At 46.2% G+C, this 22,678-nt stretch overlaps 1 protein-coding gene across 9 annotated transcripts in view; it reads left to right on the top strand.

The window, feature by feature from the left end:
• Positions 1 to 11,094: 11,094 nt before the first annotated feature.
• The window catches only part of RTEL1 (regulator of telomere elongation helicase 1), a 75,327-nt gene continuing 63,743 nt past the window's right edge, over positions 11,095 to 22,678 (top strand). For 3 of the 9 annotated variants that reach the window (XM_083447260.1, XM_083447265.1, XM_083447263.1), the window contains exons 1-6: positions 11,206 to 11,492; positions 14,499 to 14,630; positions 17,953 to 18,151; positions 19,923 to 20,016; positions 20,368 to 20,449; positions 21,370 to 21,430. In XM_083447260.1, the coding sequence (XP_083303386.1) occupies positions 14,529 to 14,630; positions 17,953 to 18,151; positions 19,923 to 20,016; positions 20,368 to 20,449; positions 21,370 to 21,430 (538 nt within the window). In that variant the 5' untranslated portion in view covers positions 11,206 to 11,492; positions 14,499 to 14,528. Of the gene's footprint in view, positions 12,062 to 14,498; positions 14,631 to 17,952; positions 18,152 to 19,922; positions 20,017 to 20,367; positions 20,450 to 21,369; positions 21,431 to 22,678 lie in introns of all 9 variants that reach the window. The other 6 variants (XM_083447261.1, XM_083447264.1, XR_014512823.1 and 3 more) reach the window with 5 other exon arrangements.

The following is a 22,678-nucleotide window of genomic DNA, read 5'->3' on the forward strand; positions in this document are numbered from 1 at the left end:
CATCTGAAGGCAGCCCTGTTCAGGGAAGTTTTTAATATGTGACATTTTAGTGTATTTTTCATCTTTGTTGGAAGCTGCCCAGAGTGGCTGGGGAAACCCAGCCAGATGGGCGGGGTACAAATAAAAAATTATTATTATTATTATTATTATTATTATTATTACTTTGGGAATTTACAGTTGATGTGATGTCTTCCTGACAGGCAGCTCATGCTCTAACCATGGCAGTGCCCCAGCTTTCAAAAACGAATTGGCTCTCATGTTTGAATATGCCTGAAACAGACATCAGACTTGACTGGTGATACAATAATTTAGGATTCTGAAGAGCCAACAGACTGGAAATTAGTATCTCTATATTGCTGAGGTGATGTAGTCTGCATAAATGGTATTATTTAATGGGCATACTTTAAGCAGCTTTCCGTAAGGAGAAAACTTCATGCCAAATAAACTGTTTGGCTTAGATGGAGTCATTATATATAAAACTGAGAAGCTGAAGGGCTATTGAAAACTTCGTCTGAATACTTGAAAGTCAGATAGTTTTGCAAAATCCCCAACCAATAGTACAAAACATGAAGTGTTGGTATTATGATTATGATTATGATTATTATTGCCCCGCCCCATCTGGCTGAAGTGAGTCTTCAATAAAATTGTCCTCAATGGAATTTCATTGGACCTTCAGAATGTCACATGGGTTCCAAGCACATAATCAGTAGAATGGAAATGTGGAAAGAGACCCGCCAAAAATTAACCAACAGACACAGAGTATTCTAAGAACGCACCTGAAGAACCAAAAACATTTTCCAAAGGTGACTGAATGCCAAGTAGAAAGCTGATTCATAAAAGTTACCTGCTCAAAGGTACTTAGCAGACCAAAATTGGAATGAAAGTTTAGTTATACGTCCTGACTCAATTGGTTAAAACTCAGAACAGGGTCATTTCACTTGTTGGCATTATTGGCATTGCAGAGCTCTGTAAAGACCTCCTGAATGTTGTAGAGAGATTAAAAAAACAAAACACCCCCCTACCCTCAGGTTCACAGTCTAAAAGGCATAATACAAAAGGGAAAAAAGAATGGGAAGGAAAGAAGCTATGGCAGGTTCGAATCTCTGGTCTGCTGTGAGGCATACCGTGTGACCTTGAGTTACAATTTCTCAGGCGAACCTTTCTCCAAGAGTTGGTGTAAGAATAAAAGGGGGGATGAGGTGACATCAGGTGCACCATCTTGTCTTTTGTGGAGGAAAGGAAGGACTCAAATGCAATAAATTAAATAAATAATCATAAATATCAGGAAAGATTAAAATGTGTTGTGGAAATTAATGGCTTTGTGGCGTCTTCCAACTCTACCAGTTGTATAAAAGCCAGCTACACTGAGTGGAGTGTTCTTTCCCATTCTGAAGGATTACTGCAACTCATCACTACACACAGAGCATACAGTTTACACAGAGATGCAATGCAATTGAGCCAAATCTACTCTCTGCTTCTTTTGAGCCAGTGTGGTGTAGTGGTTAAGAGCGGTAGACTCGTAATCTGGTGAACCGGGTTCGCTTCCCCGCTCCTCCACATGGAGCCTTGGGGTAGTCACACTTCTTTGAAGTGTCTCAGCCCCACTCAACTCACAGAGTGTTTGTTGTGGGGGAGGAAGGGAAAGGAGAATGTTAGCCGCTTTGAGACTCCTTCGGGTAGTGATAAAGCGGGATATCAAATCCAAACTCCTCCTCCTCTTCTTTGTCTTCGTCTTCTTTTTCACTTTGCTTTCTTCCTTGAGCTGTGCCTGGCAAGTGTTCTCTTTCTGCTGCAGGGAAATAGACTTGGTTTCCCTGAAGGTAAGCCAGCTATGAAGCGATAGGCCAGAAATCTAGACTGCCCAGCTGCTTCCCTCTCTGTTCAGTACGACCCTGCTGACAGGGATCTTGCAATGAATGAGCCACATAAAACATGGGAAGACACAAGAAGGAACGAATGAAGCATTTCGTGGACTTGATAAAACCCTACAGTTTCCAGTTCTTTCCATAGCCTTGTTTTTTTAAAGGAACAATCTGGGCTTAAATGTAAGTATTTGATGCATTCAAAACCTCCCTTTTTTTTCAGGTAACTATCCCATACTTCGGATTATTCTCCCTATTGAAGGTTGTAATCCTAAACACAGAGAGACTTACTTGGTCAGGATTGACCTGCAAGTATTATTGTGAAGGACATCTTAAGGGCAAACAATGCAAAGCAGCATTTGGGGGGGCTCTTGAGGAAGTGATTTAGAGAAAAACCAGTGATACTGCTATGCTAGAGTTGCAGTATTGGTAAACTAGGGCAAAGATACAATGGGAAGACAGAGAAGCATCCAGCCAGAGCTGAGTCACATCAGAATCTATCTATAAAAATAAAACAGTTCCTGACTCATTGTATTTGCTACTTGCATTTGGGAGTTGTCCAGGATTCCCTTTCCCTGACAGAATTTGCTTTCTTGATCATTACTGTAGAACTCACCCATGCTTGATATAATGAAATTCCCTGAAAGATGCAGTAAGATAAAAGGAACAAATATGAACAATACGTCCTGGAAGTGTCACTATAGCATGCTATATGGCAGGTGAGAAAGAGGCTTGGAAGCTTTTGAAACTGGCACCTCAGTTCTGCAGATACATGTATCTGTGATGCAGAATGACTTGATAGGGCTGCAGTGTAGTCAAGTGGATAAAAGGTTTGCTCTGGAAGATGTGCCTTAAGACCTACTTTTCCCATTGACCGACCATGATGCCTTGGAAAATTGATAAGCCTGCTATCAGTAACTCAATGATTGTATGCCTTTCTGTTGCTTTTAAAAGGGACTGGAGCACTATATTTTGTTTTGCTGCACAAGATGACAACAAATAATAATAATAATTTATTATTTGTACCTCGCCCAACCGGCTGGGTTTCCCCAGCCACTCTGGGCAGCTTCCACAGAGACCAAAAATACACTAAAATGTCACACATTAAAAACTTCCCTGAACAGGGCTGCCTTAAGATGTCTTCTGAATGTCGGGTAGTTGTTTATCGTTTTGACATCTGATTGGAGGGCGTTCCACAGGGCGGGCGCCACTACCAAGAAGGCCCTCTGCCTGGTTCCCTGTAGCTTTGCTTCTCGCAGGGAGGGAACCGCCAGAAGGCCCTTGGCGCTGGACCTCAGCATCCGGGCTGAATGATGGGGGTGGAGACGCTCCTTCAGGTATACTGGACCAAGGCTGTTTAGGGCTTTAAAGGTCAACACCAACACTTGGAATTGTGCTCGGAAATGTACTGGGAGCCAATGTAGGTCTTTCAAGACCGGTGTTATGTGGTCTCGGCGGCCGTCCCCAGTCACCAGTCTAGCTGCCGCATTCTGGATTAGTTGTAGTTTCCGGGTCACAACAAATTTCAAATAAGCCTGCAGACACCCCTGCTGAAAATCGGTTCCCACTTCTCTCCCACCACTAGTCCTCAAACAGTTCCCTCATTCTAATCTTGCCCCACCCCTTGCCTCTGACTTCCCTTCTTCCCACATTCCTGACGCAGCTGGTGCTGGCAGAGGCTCCTCATGCCAAAGGCTGACTTGAGCAGAAATAAATGACCATGACTATGCTCTCTCCCCTCCCGCCAACAACCTCCACTGCCGCTGCTTGTCTCAGCCCCAGCGATTGACTAGAGGGTTGCTGATCCCTGGCTCCGGACATGCTTGAGTGCAGGAGAATACTCCCTCCTCTCTGCTTGCAAAAGTGCCTGCGTGCTGCTTGCTGCCAGGAATATTCCCTGCTGTCATCGTGGAAGCTAGGCAGTGGGAAGCAGAGAAGAATCTGAGCCCCTGTTGTTTTCTCTTGCTACTGTGGAAGGTTGCTCTTCTTGAGACTCTTTTCCATCTTGCTGCTGACACAGACATTCATCTTAGTATAGAGTGGGAAGAGACCCCAAGGGTCTTACCCATTGCAATTCAGGTACCACATAGAATCTCTGATAGATGGCCATCCAATGTAATGATCACACCATTGATCAAACCATTTGCATATGTTCCAGCTTGCCAATATCCTTCTTAAATTGTGGGCACAGGATTCCAGGTGTAAGGATGCAGGTGGCGCTGTGGGTTAAACCACAGAGCCTAGGGCTTGCCGATCAGGTCACCGGTTCGAATCCCTGCAACAGGGTGAGCTCCCGTTGTTCGGTCCCTGCTCCTGCCAACCTAGGAGTTCGAAAGCACATCAAAGTGCAAGTAGATAAATAGGTACCGCTCCGGTGGGAAGGTAAACAGCGTTTCCGTGCGCTGCTCTGGTTCGCCAGAAGCGGCTTAGTCATGCTGGCCACATGACCCGGAAGCTGTATGTCGGCTCCCTCGGCCAGCAAAGCGAGATGAGCGCCGCAAACCCAGAGTTGGCCACGACTGGACCTAATGGTCAGGGGTCCCTTTACCTTTACCTATTCCAGGTGTGGTCTAACCAAGGCAGAATAAAGCGGTACTATGATTCCCCTTAATTGGGCCACTATATTTCTGTTGATGCAGCTGAGAATAGCATCCACTTTTTTCGCTGCTGCATCACACTGTTGACTCATGTTCAACTTGTGGTCTACGTAGGCCCCTAGCAAGCCAGGTGTCCCCCCATCTTATATTTGTGTAGCTGGTTCATCCTGCCTAAGTGTTGTTGTTGGCATCTGTCTCAGGAGACAATGGAAGAGCGGGGGGACAGGGGACAGGAGAGAAGGACTGGGGTGGCAAATCTTAAGTTATTTTATTTAGTGTATGCTTGAGGTTTTTCTGTCAGCGTCACTTGGGGAAGTTAGCTTTCTATTCGCTTGTTATGTTTCCTTGGTGGTGAGAGAGGTTGGGGTGGCCTAGGGTGTGGTTGATTGTCTTTGGCTGGCTGCAGTGGGATTTGTTTGTGCGTGGGTGAAGGGGGGGTTGTCGGGTTAAGTTAGCCATATTGAATCGTATGCTGTCAGTGGGTTATGAGCTCTTTCTAGTGTGAGTGGGCATTGTTATCTTGGAAGATCTTCAGCAGGGCCAGTTCTGGGATGAGTTCTAGTACCTGTTTAGTTATTTTGCTTATTTCTGGTTTGACTGTGCACGCTCCTTTTCTGACTGGGTCCACGATTACTTGGTTTGGTGGGATCTGCTGATTCAGACACAGCATATGTCTGAGAAGGCCCCACGAGGGATCATGGGGAGGAGGTGTGAGGAAAAAACTGTTGTGACATTGATTTCTTGGGCAACTTGGAATGGCCGTGGTGGGATCCAGAAACAACCACCTCCAACAGCTCTCTTCTCCATCAGCTTGGGAGCTTTTTCTGAGACGCTTGCGGGGTATGATAGCATCCTTTGTTGTTTGAGCATCTTTATCAAGATGCTAACAGATCTGCCTGCCTTTGATCAGTTGTGCTTCAAGGAAAGCTCACCAGTCCTCTGATTCTTTAATATTTTCCAGCCCAGATAGATGTTAACCAAAGGATCTCACAACAGTCATCTCTTTGCAGTAGCAAGAAAGCACAGGAGAATCAGATGCACCACAAGAGCATCTCGCAAGGAATGGCTTTCAAAGAGGACTAGACAATTGCATGGAGGAGAGGCCTATCAAAGGCAACTAGCCATGATGGCTATGCTCAGCCTCCCCTGTTGGAGGGAGCAATGCTTCTGAAAAACACTTGCTGGAAGCCACAGACTCCCCAAATGTGTTTCACCAGGACCCCTTCTCTGCCCCAGTAGGGTAGAGAAGTCTCTTGAGGGTCGTCAAGTCTCTCCAGGGATTTGACCAGAACAAAGTATATATTGGGAAAAGGCTCCCTCTCTGCAAAGAATACGGAGGAATCAGCAGGCGCCTGGCTCCCAGCCATGCTAGCACCAGTCTGGCGCATGAGGGTGGGGGACACAGGAAGGAAGCATTCCTATAGTATAGGGCACTCAATTGGCATTTCCACCTACCTGAACTCTGAGTCTTTCCCCCCTTGTTCTGGACTGCCTCTCTCTTAAGGAAGATGCAAGTTCTTGCTGCTGGTAGCCACTGCTGGGGAGAGTGTTCCTATGATTCCCAAATGTTTCAGAAGCATCTTTTTGTTCCTTTAGCTGCTTGATATTATCATAGCATGGCAGAGGTGGAAGGGATCCCAAGGGTCATCTAGTCAAACCCCCAGCAATGCAAGGATCCTGTCCACAGCCAGCCCTGGCTGGCCTCCAAACTCCAGCCTTCTGGTTACCATTGCAGTTCTGCATGTTGTGGAGAAAGGCGAGAGAGAAATGTGTTGCTGACACTCTCATAACACTGATATGAGATCAACACCATGCAGCCCTTTCAATAAGTAATGTCTAAAGGGCTGTCACATGGAGGATGGAGCAAGCTTGTTTTCTCCTGCTCCAGAGGCCCTTAGGGCCTGAAGCAGAAGCACTGACTCTCCTTCCTTGGAGGTTTTTAAGCAGTGCTGGGATGGCCATCGGCCATGGATCAACTAGTTGAGATTCCTGCATTCGCAGGGGGTTGGACTAGATGACCCTCAGGGTCCCTTCCAACTCTACAATTCTATGATGCTATGGTTTAAAGAGCTTTCAATGCACCTTTAAAGCACATTTAAAAGGTAAAGGTAAAGGGACCTCTGACCATTAGGTCCAGTCGTGGCCGACTCTGGGGTTGCGGCGCTCATCTCGCTTTACTGGCTGAGGGAGCCTGCGTACAGCTTCCGAGTCATGTGGCCAGCATGACTAAGCCGCTTCTGGCAAACCAGACCACAGCAGCACATTACTTCTTCCGAAATTATTTGTGCCATTGTGGCTTCCCTCTCACAGACCCACAATCCCCAGAACCCCTAACAGACTACAATTCCCAGGATCATTTGGGGGAAGATACCCGGTTTTTAGAACAGGGATGGAGAACCTGCAGTTTGCTCATCCCCATTTCCTGGGAATCAGGAATGGGAAGCTCAAGTGCTTCTAACGGTATGATTATAGGGAGCTGCGTGAATAAAATATTGTAATAGGGTTATTAAGGTAATTGTATCAGAATTATTATGGGAATGTTAAGGAGGGAGGGGAAAAGAGAGATTGTGGAATTCTGGTGGTGAGTAATGATTGGATGAGGATTTGAAAGAGTTTAAATGTGAGGCAGTTGAGAGCAATGGGTTCTGGAGGGGGTGGTTGGGCAACTAACTATTCAGTTTAGGATCAGTAGTCTAGTCGTCATTTTTGTAATAAAGCAGCATATAAGATAAAGAGAATTTGAGGCCATAAGCCCAGGTACACATTCATCATTTAGTGAATCATTCATACAATCGCCTTTAGTGAGGGTGTAGTACCTAGATTCTGAACCAAACATTGATATTATTTGCTTTTTTATAGGAAGGATGTGGGTGGGGAGAATTCTGGGATTAATCTCCACAGAAGCATTCCCAACCAGTGTGGACACTGAGCTCTCAAATTTAAAGGGTGCCCTGTGCAGTGCTAAAATTCAGCACCCTTCCCTCTTGTTCTTCAGCATTGTTTTGGCACCCTCTGCAGTGTGATGCCCAGTGTAAGCACACCAGTCGTGCAATCCTAAAACTGCCCAGGCCCAACCTTGGGATGTGTTGTTGGCATGGGAGAGGTCCTTGTCCTGCCCAGGTGGACCACAGATAAACACTTCCCATAAAACTATAGGAATATCTAAATCAGGCCTGCTCCAGCTGGCAAGATGACCGAGAAACACTTCCCCTGCCACAGAATATCTGCAAATTCTGGGTTTTCCCATGGCACCACTGGGCTGCTGCTGCTGCTGCTGCTGCTTGGCCTTTCCCAAACCATGGCCCTGTGAAGAAAGAAAGGCATTGTATTCTCTTGGCACAGGCATTAGCTCTAGGGGACAGGGGTCCCGTGGGCTCTTCCCAGTGCTTTTCTTCTGGGGCACAGCCCCCTCAATGTTTTCTCTCCCCCCCCCCCATCTGCCTTCCCAGCTCCCTCCCTTCCTTAGTCTGCTGCCTCCCCCCAGCCACATACCTCCTTCTCCTGTGTGGCACAGAGCAGCTCAGAAGTAGCACAGGGGAAAGCAAGCCAGCAGAGGCAGGGCCCTCCTGCACTGGGGACATAGGCCCTGGGGGCCCAGCCCACAAACTACTGCAAGAACATCCTGAGCACCAGCAAGGGTGCCTGACCAGCGGACTCAGGGAAGGAGGGAGGCAGAACAAGCAGCCCTGCCATGCTGCCCACGCCCGTCACCACTGGCTGCCAATGCTCGCTGCTCCTGCCTGGGCACACGATGGCCCAACCCCTTGCTTGGAAGGAGTGGGGTGAGGGGTTGGGGCGAAACGGACCTACTCCCCACCCCAGCCCCGTTTTGCTCAGGTTGGTGCCATAACCTCCTGGCACATATGGGGAATGGATTCCCCATGGAATTAACATACCACGACTTCCAAGTTGCAGTTTTTATACATGGCAGCTTCCCCTTCTTTCATTTGCTCATGAAGCCACAATAGCTTCTGAGGCCTTTTCTCGCAAGTATCTCACCATCATCTGACAGGCATCCCTCTTGCAGGGCATTATAAGGCTTGCTTGCAAAGCAGCACTTTGTGACATCAGCTGGCAAACAGGGGCCAGGCTGCTGGGTTGCCAGGCAGCTGAATTCATAGGAAAAAGGGGCGGGGGGGGGGGCAAAGTGGGATGAGGCCACCATGGGTCAGGCCAGAGTGTGCTGTTGGGGTGTGGTTGTGCCTCCCCTTGTTCTCCATCTTGCTCCCCCACCCGTTCCTTTAGCTGCTCGATAGAATTACCGTATTTTTCGCCCTATAGGACGCACTTTCCCCCCTCCAAAAATGAAGGGGAAATCTGGGTGCGTCCTATGGGGCGAATGCAGGCTTTTGCTGAAGCTTGGAAAGCTCTCCAGGCTTCAGGAAGACATCCACAGCCTAGGCAGCCCTGTGGGAGGTCCCGCAGGGATGTCTAGGCTGCGGATAGCAGCCTGCTTCCCGGAGCGTCGGGCGCCCTGAAAGCAGAGCGCCCGGCGCTTCGGGAACACATCTGCAGCCTAGGCAGCCCTGCAGGAGGTCCCGCAGGGATGTCTAGGCTGCGGATAGCAGCCTGCTTCCCGGAGCGTCGGGCGCCCTGAAAGCAGAGTGCCCGGCGCTTCGGGAACACATCCACAGCCTAGGCAGCCCTGCGGGAGGTCCCGCATGGATGTCTAGGCTGTGGATAGCAGCCTGCTTCCCAGAGCGTCAGGCACCCTGAAAGCAGAGCGCCCGGCACTTCGGGAACACATCCGCAGCCTAGGCAGCCCTGCGGGAGTCCCCCACAGGGCTTCCCACGCCGCGGATAGCAGCCTGCCGCCTGGGGCGCTGGGCAGACATCCGCAGTGTGGGGAGCCCTCCAGGAGTTTTTCTTTATTTTTTCCCCTTTATTTAAATTTTATTTTTTTTAAATAAAAAATCCTTTATTTCCCCCCCAAAAACCTAGGTGCGTCCTATGGGACGGAGCATCCTATGGGACGAAAAATACGGTATAGCATGGTAGAGTTGGAAGTGATCCCAAGGGTCATCTAGTCCAACCCCCAACAATGCCAGGATCCTGCCCACAGCCAGCCCTGGCTGGGCTCCAAACTCCGACCAACTTCTTACCAGCCAGATGCACTGACCCCTTGCAATTCTGCATGGGATGGAGAAAGGGGAGAAAGAAACGTTTTGTGCTCTGTCTCAGGACACTGATATGAGCATGCCTTTGGGAGGTAAAGCCAAACAGTTGGAGAGTGAGTCCCTATTGAAATTCATGTTGTTACACGTCTCCAGGCTGTTAAGGTTAGAAGGTTAGGAAAGGCCTCATCCTGAAACCTTAGGGGAACGCCTGTCAGCTGATTAAGACCAAAGCTTGGCAGAAGGCAGTCCACTGGTGCCTATCTAACGTCCCCTGGTTGCTGGAGTTTTAACAATGAGCACAGGACTGGGCGGACTTTGAATGTGGGAGGCAGCAGTGCTTCTGAATACCAGTTGCTGGAAACTGCCTAAGTGCTCCTCTGCTCAAATTCTGCTTGCAAGTTCCCTGCAGGCATCTGGTCGGCCACGGTGAGAACAGGATGCTGGACTAGATTGAGCCGTTGCTCTTATTATGTTCTTAACAAAGCACATTCATTGTGTGGAAGCAAACTGAGTGACTCGGGTGCCAAATTCAGCCGTCAGACTAGCCTCCCTCGTGGGGCTGTTGTGCAAGGATGGAAGGGAGAAGCCTTCTGGGGAGGGAGGCCCGAGCTCCGTGGCCTGTTGTTGTGGTTATCCGTCTGTCTGGGGAGACAATGGAGGAGGGCACCTAATTCAAGGCAAACGTTACTGTTTTTGTTCCTCTGAAACAATACGTTGGGAAAACACCGTCCTGCCTTGCGGGAGAAACTCTTTAAACCCCCCTCAAAGCTCTATAATAGGGGAGGGCAATGCTTTTCTTGGTTGGTTTTCCCAGTAGTGATGTATGGAAGTGAAAGCTGGACCATAAAGAAGGCTGATCGCTGAAGAATTGATGCTTTTGAATTCTGGTGCTGGAGGAGACTCTTGAGAGTCCCATGGACTGCAAGGAGATCCAGCCTAGCCATTCTGAAGGAAATCAGCCCTGAGTGCTCACTGGAAGGACAGATCCTGAAGCTGAGGCTCCAAGACTTTGGCCACCTCATGAGAGGAGAAGACTCCCTGGAAAAGACCCTGATGTTGGGAAAGATGGAGGGCACAAGGAGAAGGGGACGACAGAGGACAAGATGGTTGGCAGTGTTCTCGAAGCTACCAGCATGAGTTTGACCAAATTGCGGGAGGCAGTGGAAGACAGGAGGGCCTGGCGTGCTCTGGTCCAGGGGGTCACGAAGAGTCGGACACGACTAAACAACAACGATGCTTTTCTTCGGGGTGGGGGGCGCTGAGAGGGAGTCGAGTCCCCCCTCTTCCTCTCCATTTCTGACTGGGGCGACTAAGGGGGTAAAAGTAGACCGCGGAAAATCCGAAGCCCCTGCGACTTCCATGGCAACGACACCAGGCCGCTTCGCCTCCCCTCAAGGCGAGAAAAGAGGCAGAGAGAGAGGAGGGGGGAAAACGGCTGAGGGGAGAAGCATCCGCATCCAGGCCTCCTTCCTGCCGTTGCCGGGGCAACGCCTAGGGGAAGCCTCGCGAGACCTTGGGAAGCCGGCGACTCCCTCTTTCTCGTGAGCGGGAACAGGAGGAGAGCCGCTTGGCGAATGGGGTTGCGGAGGAGGCGTCACGTGGCGCGGCGCGCGCGCGGGCTGCCAGGAAAAGGGGAGGGGCTGACTCCGAGGTGCGTGAGGGGATTTTGTTACCGGCGGGTGGCGGGAGGCTTTGGAGGCCTACTCGGGTCCGCTTCGCCTCAGCGGGCCGCCTTCCCCGTACCCTCCGGTCCTTTGCCTGAGGAGCGGCGGAAGGAGCCCGGAGGCGGAGGAAAATAGCCCCGTCCCTAGATAATTGGGATGAATGGATGGAGGAGGCGGCGGGGGCTGTGTTGTAGGCCCAGGGGTGGCCCCCTCAGGATGGGAAAGCCAGCCAGCGCGCCCAGTTGGGCCTTTGTAAGTCGTAGCCCAGCGGCGTGTGAAGGGCCGCGAGTTTTCGCATTGTAGGGGGTTGGACTAGATGACCCTTGGGGGTCCCGCCCAGCTCCATGGTTCTGAGATTCCTCCTGCCGGCGCCACTCGCAGTCCTGGCGGTGCTGGCTGGCCGGAGGCGGCGAAGCTTCTGAATATTAAGCAATTCATTCTAAATGCCGCCCTTCGGGGTCCGCAGGGCTGTTTGCAGGACACCAGGAAGGGGAGAGTCTAACTCGGGCTCAGACTCTTCCGTTCTGCTGAGAGATCTGAGCCCATGTTTCCATCTAGCCCCGTGTTTCTCAACCTGTGGATCCCCCGATGTTGTTGGACTACAACTCCCATCATCCCTGACCACTGCTCATGCTGGCTAGGAATGATGGGAGTTGTAGTCCAACAAAACATCTGGGGACCCACAGGTTGAGAATTATGGCCTACTCTGACTCAGTAGATGCCTTTCCCAGCCTTACTAAGTGAGATGCCAAGGAAGGACACAGGAACCTTTTATGTGATGAGTGTGTGTTCTACCACTGAGCTGTGCTTCCTGTTTAAATGTAAGCTCATGAAGCTTCCTCATATCTCATCAAACCCATCAGTTCATCTAGCACAATTGCTCCAACTGTGAGCTCCTTTCCAAGGTCTTGCTGATTAAAATCCTGTTATCGAAATGTCAGGGATTACACGGGGGTGGTGCTCTGCCACGGTGCTGTGATCAGACTCTGCATTTACTGAACACTTATAGAACAGCCTTGCCAAAGTTAAGCAAGGCTGGGACTGAAGATCCAGGGGGCAGCAACACGAGAATGGGCCTTTTTTTGTAGTGGCTACCTGCTGGTGGAATGCTCTCCCCAGGGAGGCTTGCCTGGTACCTTCACTACAAATCTTTAGGCACCAGGCAAAGACATTCTCTTCTTGCAGGCCTTTGGCTAATTAAACAATTTATGGCAATTTAAACTTGTGGTTTTTATGTTGTAAACTTCCCTGTGATCCTTGGATGAAAGGCGGCATAGGAGCCAACTCCTAGGGCTTGAGGTCTCTTCAGCCCCCCCTCCCGTGGCGTGGGGGGCACATAGCAGGCAGGGGTGGGGCTGGCATGTGTCCGGGAGGGGGGGGCAGGGCGCATTTTCTGGGGGCGGGGGGGGGCAGTCATGATGGCACCCTGCTGGGAACGTGCTGCCGGGGGCAAGGCGCTACCCCCCCGCACTCCTCTTCCTCCACCAGTGCTCCCCCCCAAACATTTGAGGAGGCCGGGCATTGCTATTCAAATGGAGTGTGTGTGCTGTGTCTTGTGATTGTTAATGTGAGGCGGGGCTTACTTGCCCCCCCCCCCCATATTTTATTCAAGTTGGCACCCCTGAAGGGCTGTATAGAAATATAATAAACAATAATAATGTCTGGGCAACTGCATTTCGTAAGTTCCATGGAGGCAAGATGAAATATAAATAAAATAAAATTGACCAGATTTACACACCTTCAGGCAATACTGTAGCATTAAGTGGGCCCAGACCATTCATTTGGCATAGTGATATATTTTGAACATTAAGAAGTCACAGTTTTCCAATGTTAAATCTTGCCAGTTGTTTCTGGAATGTTCAAAATAACCAGCTGCTATGCATAAAGAGATATGCTTTAAAGGTGAAGCGACAGGCTGCAATTCAAACTTCTTCTGCACTGGGTGGATTGGTCAATGAAGAACTCATCATTCTGCCTACTAAACATGCCGATCGATAGAAGTATTGCCAGTGGAATCCCCACAGCAGCCTGTGGAAAGCCTCAGAATTGGCAGTTCTGGGGAACTGGGAGGAGCTGGTCTGGGATCCACTGGATCCTGAGCCAGCCCCTCTGCTGTATTGCTTGATAGCATTGGCAACATGTCCAGTGCAGGACTTTCTGCCCTGGTTGGTGTGAGTGGCAGGGGCAAAGATGGCAGGGCCGGATTGGGATTGCAGTGATACACCACAATTCTATATTCTCCACTTAAAAGCGTCATCATTGAGTTCTCTGGAGCTTCTTCCCAGGGAAACGTCCAGAAGGTTGCCGACTTTGGGCCATAATCCTGTGCATGCTTATTTGGGAGTAAATCCCATTGTATTCAGTGGTACCTTTGAATGATTGTGCATAGAATTGAACTATGCCAAGAATAAATTGCACCTAGTCAGATGACAACATTATTTGACCATTGTCAAATACAGTCGTACCTTGGTTTTCGAACAGCTTAGTTCACAAACAACTTGGAACTCGAACGCTGCAAACCCAGAAGTAGGTGTTCTGGTTTGCGAGCTTTGCCTTGGAAGCTGAACGTCCAGTGGTGTGGCTTCCGCAGCTTCCAGTTGACTACAGGATGCTCCTGCAGCCAATCGGAAGCCACACCTTGGTTTCTGAATGTTTCTGAAGTCGAACGGACTTCCGGAATGCATTCTATTCGAAAGCCAAGATACGACTGTACTTCAAAGTGCTCCAGAAACAATACTTTGTAAATGGCAGGTGATCTTTTTGTTTCATGATTTTGCTGTTTATTAGCAAGTCTAGCTTGTGTTATTCCAGACTAAATGGGTAGACTGCAAAGCAAAGTGTTTGGTCTTTTATCATTTGGAGAAGGGAGGTTCTAAAGTAAGCCTAAGAAACTAATCTTATCCCATTATGTTGCTGACTGGCTGGGATTAGGATTGTGAAGGTGTCCCAGTGCAAAGACCATCACTACACCTGCAGAGAGCTTGGTGGACAAAAAAGTGCTGCTGCCGCCAATATTCCCACAATTAATACCAAGCAAAGGGTCACAAAATGGACTTTTGCAGGGGCAGAGGCAGAAGCAAATGTGGGTTTGCCGGATCCAAACTGGTTCTGTTCCTCGAGGGGCTTAGATTTACATGATTTCTCTGCCCGCCTCCAAAATAGGAATTGGGAGGAGGAGTTTGAAAACACTGTCCTTGTTAATACTGTATTTTAGCAAAATGACACCTTTAACTTAAGGAAGTGTGCTGTTGATTTCAGACTCTGAGATCCTGACATGTCTGATGAAATATGCCCCAAATAAAATTAAATGGCATCACTGTGGACTTCCCATTTCAACCCTACAAATGTCAGGAAGAATACATGTCTAAAGTGCTGGAATGCCTGCAAAAGGTAAGTAATCTGAGAAATCCCAGCCAGAAACCTCTGCAGGGCACTTCTTAAACAATGTTTAATAATGTGTGTCAAGAGCAGGAAATTTAGAGTCTAGTCATGCTAACATCTCTGAAATAATGTAAGGTCCAGCATTTGGGATGCTTTGTTGGGAAAGAATAGATTACTCCTGGTTACCATTAGTTTGCTCTCAGACATAGTTGCAGTATTACACAATACATAATACACACAGGGGAGAAATGTGCATATATTATGCATAACACCATGAGATTGCTGACCAAGCCATTGTTTTATAAGTTTTGAATGTTTCAAATAGATGCAAAAGTACACTGTTTCAAAATGTCTTCTTGAAATGAGTTTTATTATTTATATGTGTTCAGTTTTGGCTCCCATCGAATGCAATGCAGGCTTGGCATTGTGAATGACACAGTTGTTTGTTTTATAAGTATCTTTGGGAGGATTCGAAGACAGCAGAGCATATATACTTGTGGCCTGCTTGACTGTGAATATCATGGGCAATTTTTTTATTTTTAATTGGATAAACTATTTTGGGATTTTCATGTTATATTGCATTTTTGAACTAAATTTGTTCATTCTACAAAATTATCTGCCTAATATTCACAGTTGTAAATGGTAGTATAATGTTCTGATTAAGTAAATGAAGTATCGTGAGCTTGGAAGTAACTGGGTCATTTCTCAACTCACTCATGAAATGGGACAGTGCAGTATAATGCTAAAAAAATTGCCATGTTGTAAAGATTACTGTTATAGAATATGAAGTGCTGAGAGCATTCAGGAGAAATGCTATTTAAATAATAAGAGTGCAATAATTTAGACTGCAAATAATCTAGACTGCAATCCTTTTCGTGCTTACTCCAGTGTAAACTGCTGAACCTAGTAGTACCTACTTTCAAGTAAATTTGCATGAAACTGTTGATTTAGTTGATTTATTTAATTTTCATATCTGCAAGGGATAGAAATCAATAGTTCCAAAAGAAAAAAAATCATATTCTTGATTTTAGATGCACATATGTCACAGTAAGCATCTTAGAGGATGCTTCTATCTGCAATTATAAAATTTCAGGATGGTGTCACTCATGATGCTGCTATTAATAATCAAGAAACTGCAATGCTTGTTATTTAGAAGTAAATCCTAAGGCAGCAAATCATATACTCATATACTGTTGTCAGTTTCCTGGGAGTAAGTGCCATGGAACTCTGTGGAACTGAATTTTGGATTAGGATTGTGTTTAGGATTGTATCTAAAGCTATGTTCACATGCAAGTGGAATGAAGTATGCTTGTGCCACAGGGTCTTGCCTTCCCCCACCCCCTTACATGCTCTCAAAATAATTTTCTGGCGGGTAGGTGAACCCTCTGGAGCACCTTCTAGGGATATGTGAAAGTTTGTAGTGGGGAGGAAATGAAATTGAAGTTCCAGTGCACAAGGAGAAATATACTTGTGTAATGTTCAGTTTCACTCCCAAATAAGTATTCTTTGTAACTTAAAATCTTGCATAAATTCCCGTTAGTTGAAATTGGCTAAATTCAAGACATTGACTTCCATTTCTTGTTTTTGAGATATATTTTTATACTGTTCAGAACGGATGCATTTTGAACATATGAAACCTGCTCAACACTTCCTGAAAAGAGGCTATTTTGCAAACCCTTCTCTTGTTAGTGCCAGACGTATCGCATTAGATCTGTTTGTAGAGAAGTGGGTAGGTGGGATTTCTCTTACACTTGCAGATGAGGGGAAAGAAGCAAATAAGTAGACCTTATGTTCATACAATCTGTTCTTAAGGCTTGAGAACTGAGACCATGCATTCCATTATCTCTTTTGCACGTCTGCAAGAAAATCTCTTAAGGAACCATTGTGCTCAGAGGCCATTTTGTAAATCTTTATTATTATCACTGTCCTACACAAGTGCTCTAACAGCTGTTGTAGAAGCAAGGGGATCTGTTTACAAAGTGACATGCAGGCCTTGCCATTGCTGTAATGCTGTACATGAGTTTCAGGGACACTCCTCTGTAAAAAGTGTGCATAATTTCAAATGCAATTCAGCAGCAGAGGTTTTTTTCCCTCTCCAAGAGTTCCAAATCACAGAGTTCCTGTTGTCAGACTTGGAACAATTGTTTAACTCTGTCTCAACACCAGTTTGAAGTACCAACTAATTTAAACAGATCAATTGAAACTTGTAATCATAATATTGGTGCGTAAGAACTTTGGCATGTTTGCCCTAAAACTGAGTCTGTCAACGACCCTCTCACTGTCACCAACAATGCCTGTTCCTTTCTTAAGTATTTCAGTCAGAGATGGCTCTAGGTTAGAATAACCTTTGGAGCTCTGTCTTGCTACATTTTCCTTTTCCAGTCTGGTAAAACAAGAAGCCAGAAAGAGAGCTTTGGTTGAAGTTTGTAACGTCATAGAATCAGAGTTGGAAGATACTTCTAGAACAGGCTGCTCACAGCAGGGTATTAAATTACTGTGGACATATAAATTCTCCAGTAAATGCTGAGTCAAATGATTTATGCAGATTAAGCTATACAGTGACAGCTAGAGAGAACATTGTTCTTGGTCAATTTAACTAAACCACACAGTCCAGATGATATGTGTGCATCATCCTGTTTAGAGTGGTAACTTCCAGAGAAGACCAGGTAGCCAGCTGTGATCCTCATTACTAGTTTGGTTCTGTCCTTAAGAGTTAGGTTCTAACTGAGCAGCTAGAGGAAGCTGCCCTAGCTTTCCCAGTTAAAGCTCACCCTGCCTAATCTGCTACCTAGTCCTTCCTAGCAACCTGTCTTCCATCCAGGCTGCCAGCATTTGTCAGCCACTTACCATATTTTTCACTCTGTAGGACGCACCCGACCATAGGACGCACCTTGTTTTAGTGGGGGAGAACAAGAAAAAAATATTCTCCCCCTCTCTGCTCAGCGCTCCTTCAGCGAAGCGGCAGGAAAAACGGATCCCCTTCCATTTCTCCTCCTACTTGGCTGAAGGGGCACTGCTCAGCTCTCCCTCTCTGCTGAAGCTGGGAGAGCAAGACTCTCCTGGCTTCAGCAAAAGGAACCTGAAGCCTCCGGAGCACAGCAGGAACTCGTGTTGCTATCGCTGAAGCCAAGGAGCCTGCATTCGCTCCATAGGACGCACACACATTTCCCCTTAATTTTTGGAGGGGAAAAAGTGTGGCCTATAGAGTGAAAAATACGGTATTTGTTTCTGTACAGACTCATGGGGAAAATGCTTGACAGTTAGCTGGCACTTAAATTGACTGTCCACTTTTCTAACTGTTTCTTTTCTCTACTTGTTACCATTATTTAAGCAAGTGAATGGGATTTTAGAGAGTCCCACAGGCACGGGGAAGACACTATGCCTCCTTTGTGCATCTCTGGCTTGGCGGGACCACTTCAAAGATGCCATCTCTGCACAGAAGATAGCCCAACGACTGAATGGAGCAGAACTCTTCACTGATCGGCCAATGTCATCTTGGGGCAATGCTACCACAGGTGCTGATATCCCAGGTAAGTCCTGGGTCTTGTGGTTCTGTAAGCAATGTCATGTTCATTTGGAAGCTACAAGGTGGCATTACTAGGGTTCTTAGACTGGACTGTTTGACCTTATAGAAGAAGTAGAAAATGAGATGTGACAAGCTGGCAAACATTGCAGTTGCCCAGCCTCAATAGAGTCACACACTCTAGTTGTGGAAATTCAGGTGCATGGAAGGTGGGGAACATGTGAACCTAGGCAAACATTGCTGAGTGTTATGGTTAGTTTCTATTCTTTATCAGAAGCAAGAGAAAAACTTGGGGACTCTGTTAATTTGATTCTTTCATCAGTGTTGGAATTTGCTCATTAGCAACCCAGTGGGACAAAGAATAAAGCATAATCAGTGATAAAAGACCACAGACTCAAGATCGTTTTTGAAACAAATCAGTTTATCGATGTACAGTGCTTCATTCAAATCGTATTATCTTCATATGGAAGTTAATGATATTCTAAACTTTCAGTTATAACATAAAAATAAAGTAATGTAAGAGAGCAAGTTAACACTTAGAAAATAATATAGAGTAAGAATAGACTAAGATTATAATTGTAATTACATTGATAAAGGAGCTAATCAGAGTTTGTTTTTTCCCATTCTAACTGAAATTTTGGCCTTCTAACATCCTCCAGCTCATGTAGTTGCTAAAGTTTCATAGCATATCTGTATTTCTAGATTTTCTACCACACTTTGGAATAGAAGTCCTAGTTACTCAACCAGTGCAGGGAGGGAACATATAAAAAGAGTGGGAAAGGCGGCAGCAGCAAGGAAAGAAGGAAGAGAGTGAGAATCAATTCACTGAACACTTTTTATAGGGATTAGAAACTGGGCCAGGAAGATTAGACTTCCCATCTTTTGTAGACCAAGGGTTGTCAACGTGGTCCCTACCGCCCACTAGTGGGCGTTTCAGGATTCTAGGTGGGCGGGAGGGGGTTCTACGGCACAAGCTGAATCCTCCTTCCATCGATGGTAAGGAAATTTTACCATCAAGAAAGATGCATTAGTGGGCAGTGGGTATAAAAAGGTTGACTACCCCTGATGTAGACTCTAGATATCCATAATCTATGGGTGAACATTTTTTCACCAAGGTCAGGTGCAACCTTGACACATTCCAGCAATTCCTTTGAAACATTCTAGCAGTATCTATAATTCCACATCAGGAGCAATCCCATTCCTCCTCTCTTTAGGATCTTATTATACTGGTGGTGGGATGTTGTATTTAACATTATCATTAGGTTTTCGTCACCCAAGATGCCATGGTCTCACATGACTGTCTCTGAAATTCAGTAAAAAATTTTCAGGGAGCCTTCACAAAGTGACACAGTGTTGAAATCCATTTCATCCATGTTGATCCATCACGGTTGCTGTGCTGTAGTTGTTCACTCTTCAGGTCTGGCAGGGCCCAGATTTGCACTCTTCCTTACATTCTGATATTTTGGGGGCCTCTTTTCCTTACTAACTTCAGTATGTATAAATCAGGGCATTAGTTTTCACTGTCATGTGCAGATGCTTATCCTACAGGTGCTTCATAGAACGACTCTTAGCTAAAGTGATTAAAAATATGCACTCTTGTTCCTTACAGGTGAGTGGTTGAGTTGCAAAATCCGCCACTGCCTCCGCAGGCTGAGTTGTTACCATAGCACCAGAAGGGGAAAAGCAGACTGATGATATATTTAGCACTAAACAAGAACTAATTTTTTCCCTTTCTGCTTCCTCCCCCCAATCCCCTTCTCGCCTTCCCCACTTGACAGCTTATTACACTGACGTTCCTAAAATAATTTATGCCTCCAGAACTCATTCTCAGCTTACTCAGGCCATCAATGAATTAAAGAACACAGTTTACAGGTAAAGAAACTTAAGATACTGATGCTCACTCCAGGTGCGAAACAACTTGGGATATATGTGTCTGGCAATTTTTGTTTTAGCTGTATTATTGTTGATAGAAATGTTTTTGAAAACATTGGTTATATAAGCTGTCGCTAAGACATTTTGCAGCCATAGTAAAGGAGCTCTCCCTCAACACAGAGGGACTATAGTTTTTGCAAAATACACTGCCCGTTGATGCTGAAAAGCTTATGCATTATGCCCTGCTTCATTTCCATGTTTGAAATGCTTGCCACAACCCAGCCATGTATATCTTCAGTGTCTTGTCTTGATTAAAATGTCAGTGCTTGTGTCATCCCCCCTATTTAATAGGCCAAAGGTATGTGTATTGGGTTCTAGAGAGCAGCTCTGCATCCACCCTGAAGTTAAAAGACAGGAAAATAACCACACGCAGGTAAGAGCATAAAAGTAAAACCGCACTGACTCTTGTTCATCCAGTGAGTGTTGTGGGCAGTGGGAATTTAAATCCAGGTCTCCCTCACTAATACTTTACCTGCTTCATCCAGCCCATTTCTGGGCCCATTCCAAAGTTCTGATCGGCTTTTCAAGCCCTCCACTGCTTAGGTAGTGTATGGCACCTTTTCTGGGTTTCCACCTGTGGCATCTCTGTGGTGGCACCCCAATTATTGAATGATCTCACCTGAAAGGTTTGCATGGAAGAGAGGTTCCCCTGAAACCTACTTTGTCATTTTGGTGCCAGACAAAGACATTTGTATGTTCTCGGGCCTTTCAGTCATAAGTTTAAATCCTGCTGATTGTTTTTGTTTTGCAACCTTTAAACTCTTTTTCTTTTGGTGACTATTTGGACATTTTGGTTTGTTTAAAGTAAACCAAAAACCATATTTCTTTGGGGGAGGTTGCGATTGCAGAATCAATAATAGATATGAAATAGATCGCTATGGAGCAGTCAAGTTACATGGCTTTTGTTATATGAATTATAGCATATTCTCTGCTGCTTAGTAGGGACGGATGTTTTTCCCTGTTCATTGTCCAGCAAAGCTTTTCTGGAAATTGCCAAGTAACAGCACTTTCTACTTGAACATTGTAGGAGAGCTTGCAGAACCATTTTTCTCAAATCCAGTTATCATATGTTGCCCTCTCTTGAGAGCTATTTGTGGTAGTGATTTATATTGTGCCAGTAATGTACATGGTATTTTAAAGAGTTGCATAAATTAAGTAGATGGGTCCCTGCTGCAAGGAACTTACAATGTAAATTCCAAGGGAAATAAGGGGTGAATAGGAGCAAGTGCAATTATACACTTATTCGGGCTTCATTATGTTATGCACTGAACTGGAATTTATATTGTTTTGCAGATCCACATGTGCCGTATGAAGATAACAACTCGCACGTGTCATTTCTATAACAATGTGGAAGGTATGAATAAACGTTTGTGAAAGTAATTCTCAGTTTGGGAGTCTGGTAATTGATGTTGGGCTGGTTTTATATCAGTCTTTCTGTTGACTACTTGCATGTAACTGTTTCTTCCGGGCAAAACTGCCAGCCTCTGCTGTTCATTTTGGTTAGGTTTGTAAGCCTCATTAACTAGTTCAGATTGTACAACCCATACTTGTCTGTACGCTTGTGAATGCTTTGCTTTCAGGTAGATATTGGCTAATTTAGTTCTCAAATTGCTGGCTGTGGAAACTGGATTCCCACCTAAGAAATTGACCTAAGAGGTTCAGATGTGGCAATTTCCTGTGTTCAGTGGGCTACATTCCAGCTAGGCAAAATGTAAAGGTTTCTAAATATACCCCCATGCACACTTCTCCATTACCCATTTAGGCAGACAATAGGTATAATTGTAGCCAGGTAAAAGCACACAAGGAGGGTGCAGACCAGATGAGCGAATTAACCTGGTGAGGGCGTGTGGGAAAAATCCCAAGGGTGAATAGAAGCACTTACAGAAGGCTGCATTTCGGCCCTGGGCCTGAGGTTCCCCATCCCTTACATTGCAGAAGGAACGCTACTGAAAAGCACTCCACCATACCACCATAGCGCTAGTCCACAAGAATTCAGTTATAGGTGCAGATGCTGCAATATCTAAAGTGAGACTTCTCAGACATAGTGCTGCTTTAATATAGGATGCAGAAGCGCTGAAGCTCAGTGGGAAAGTACATCAATTACATGCAGAAGGTCCGAGATTTAATCCCTAGCAATCCCAAGGAGATGGGGCTGGGAAAGTCTCCTCTGAAACCCTGCGAGCCATTGCCAGTCAGTGTGGATGATACTGAAATAAATGAACCAAAGATCTGACTCCGTATAAGGCAGCTTGCTAGATTGCTAAAAAGTAGCTAGGCAATGAGGTACCACTATCCCAAAGATTTTTGAAGTTCTGATCCTATCAGAAAGTCTCACTTATATTGAATACTTATTCAGTATACAAACTTCACTCGGAAGATAGCTTCCAAGAAGTAAAGCTGGGGGAACCAGGCAAAGGGCCTTCTTGGTGGTGGCGCCCATCTCCCATCAGATGTCAAGGAGATGAGTAACTATATTACGTTCATGAGACATCTGAAGGCAGCCCTGTATAGGGAAGCTTTTTAAGATTTAATGTTTTACTATGTTTTTATATATGCTGGAAGCCGCCCAGAGTGGCTGGGGCAACCCAGTCAGCTGGGCAGG

This window comes from Podarcis tiliguerta (assembly GCF_965153285.1).
Source record: "Podarcis tiliguerta genome assembly, chromosome: 6".
NCBI lineage: Eukaryota > Metazoa > Chordata > Lepidosauria > Squamata > Lacertidae > Podarcis > Podarcis tiliguerta.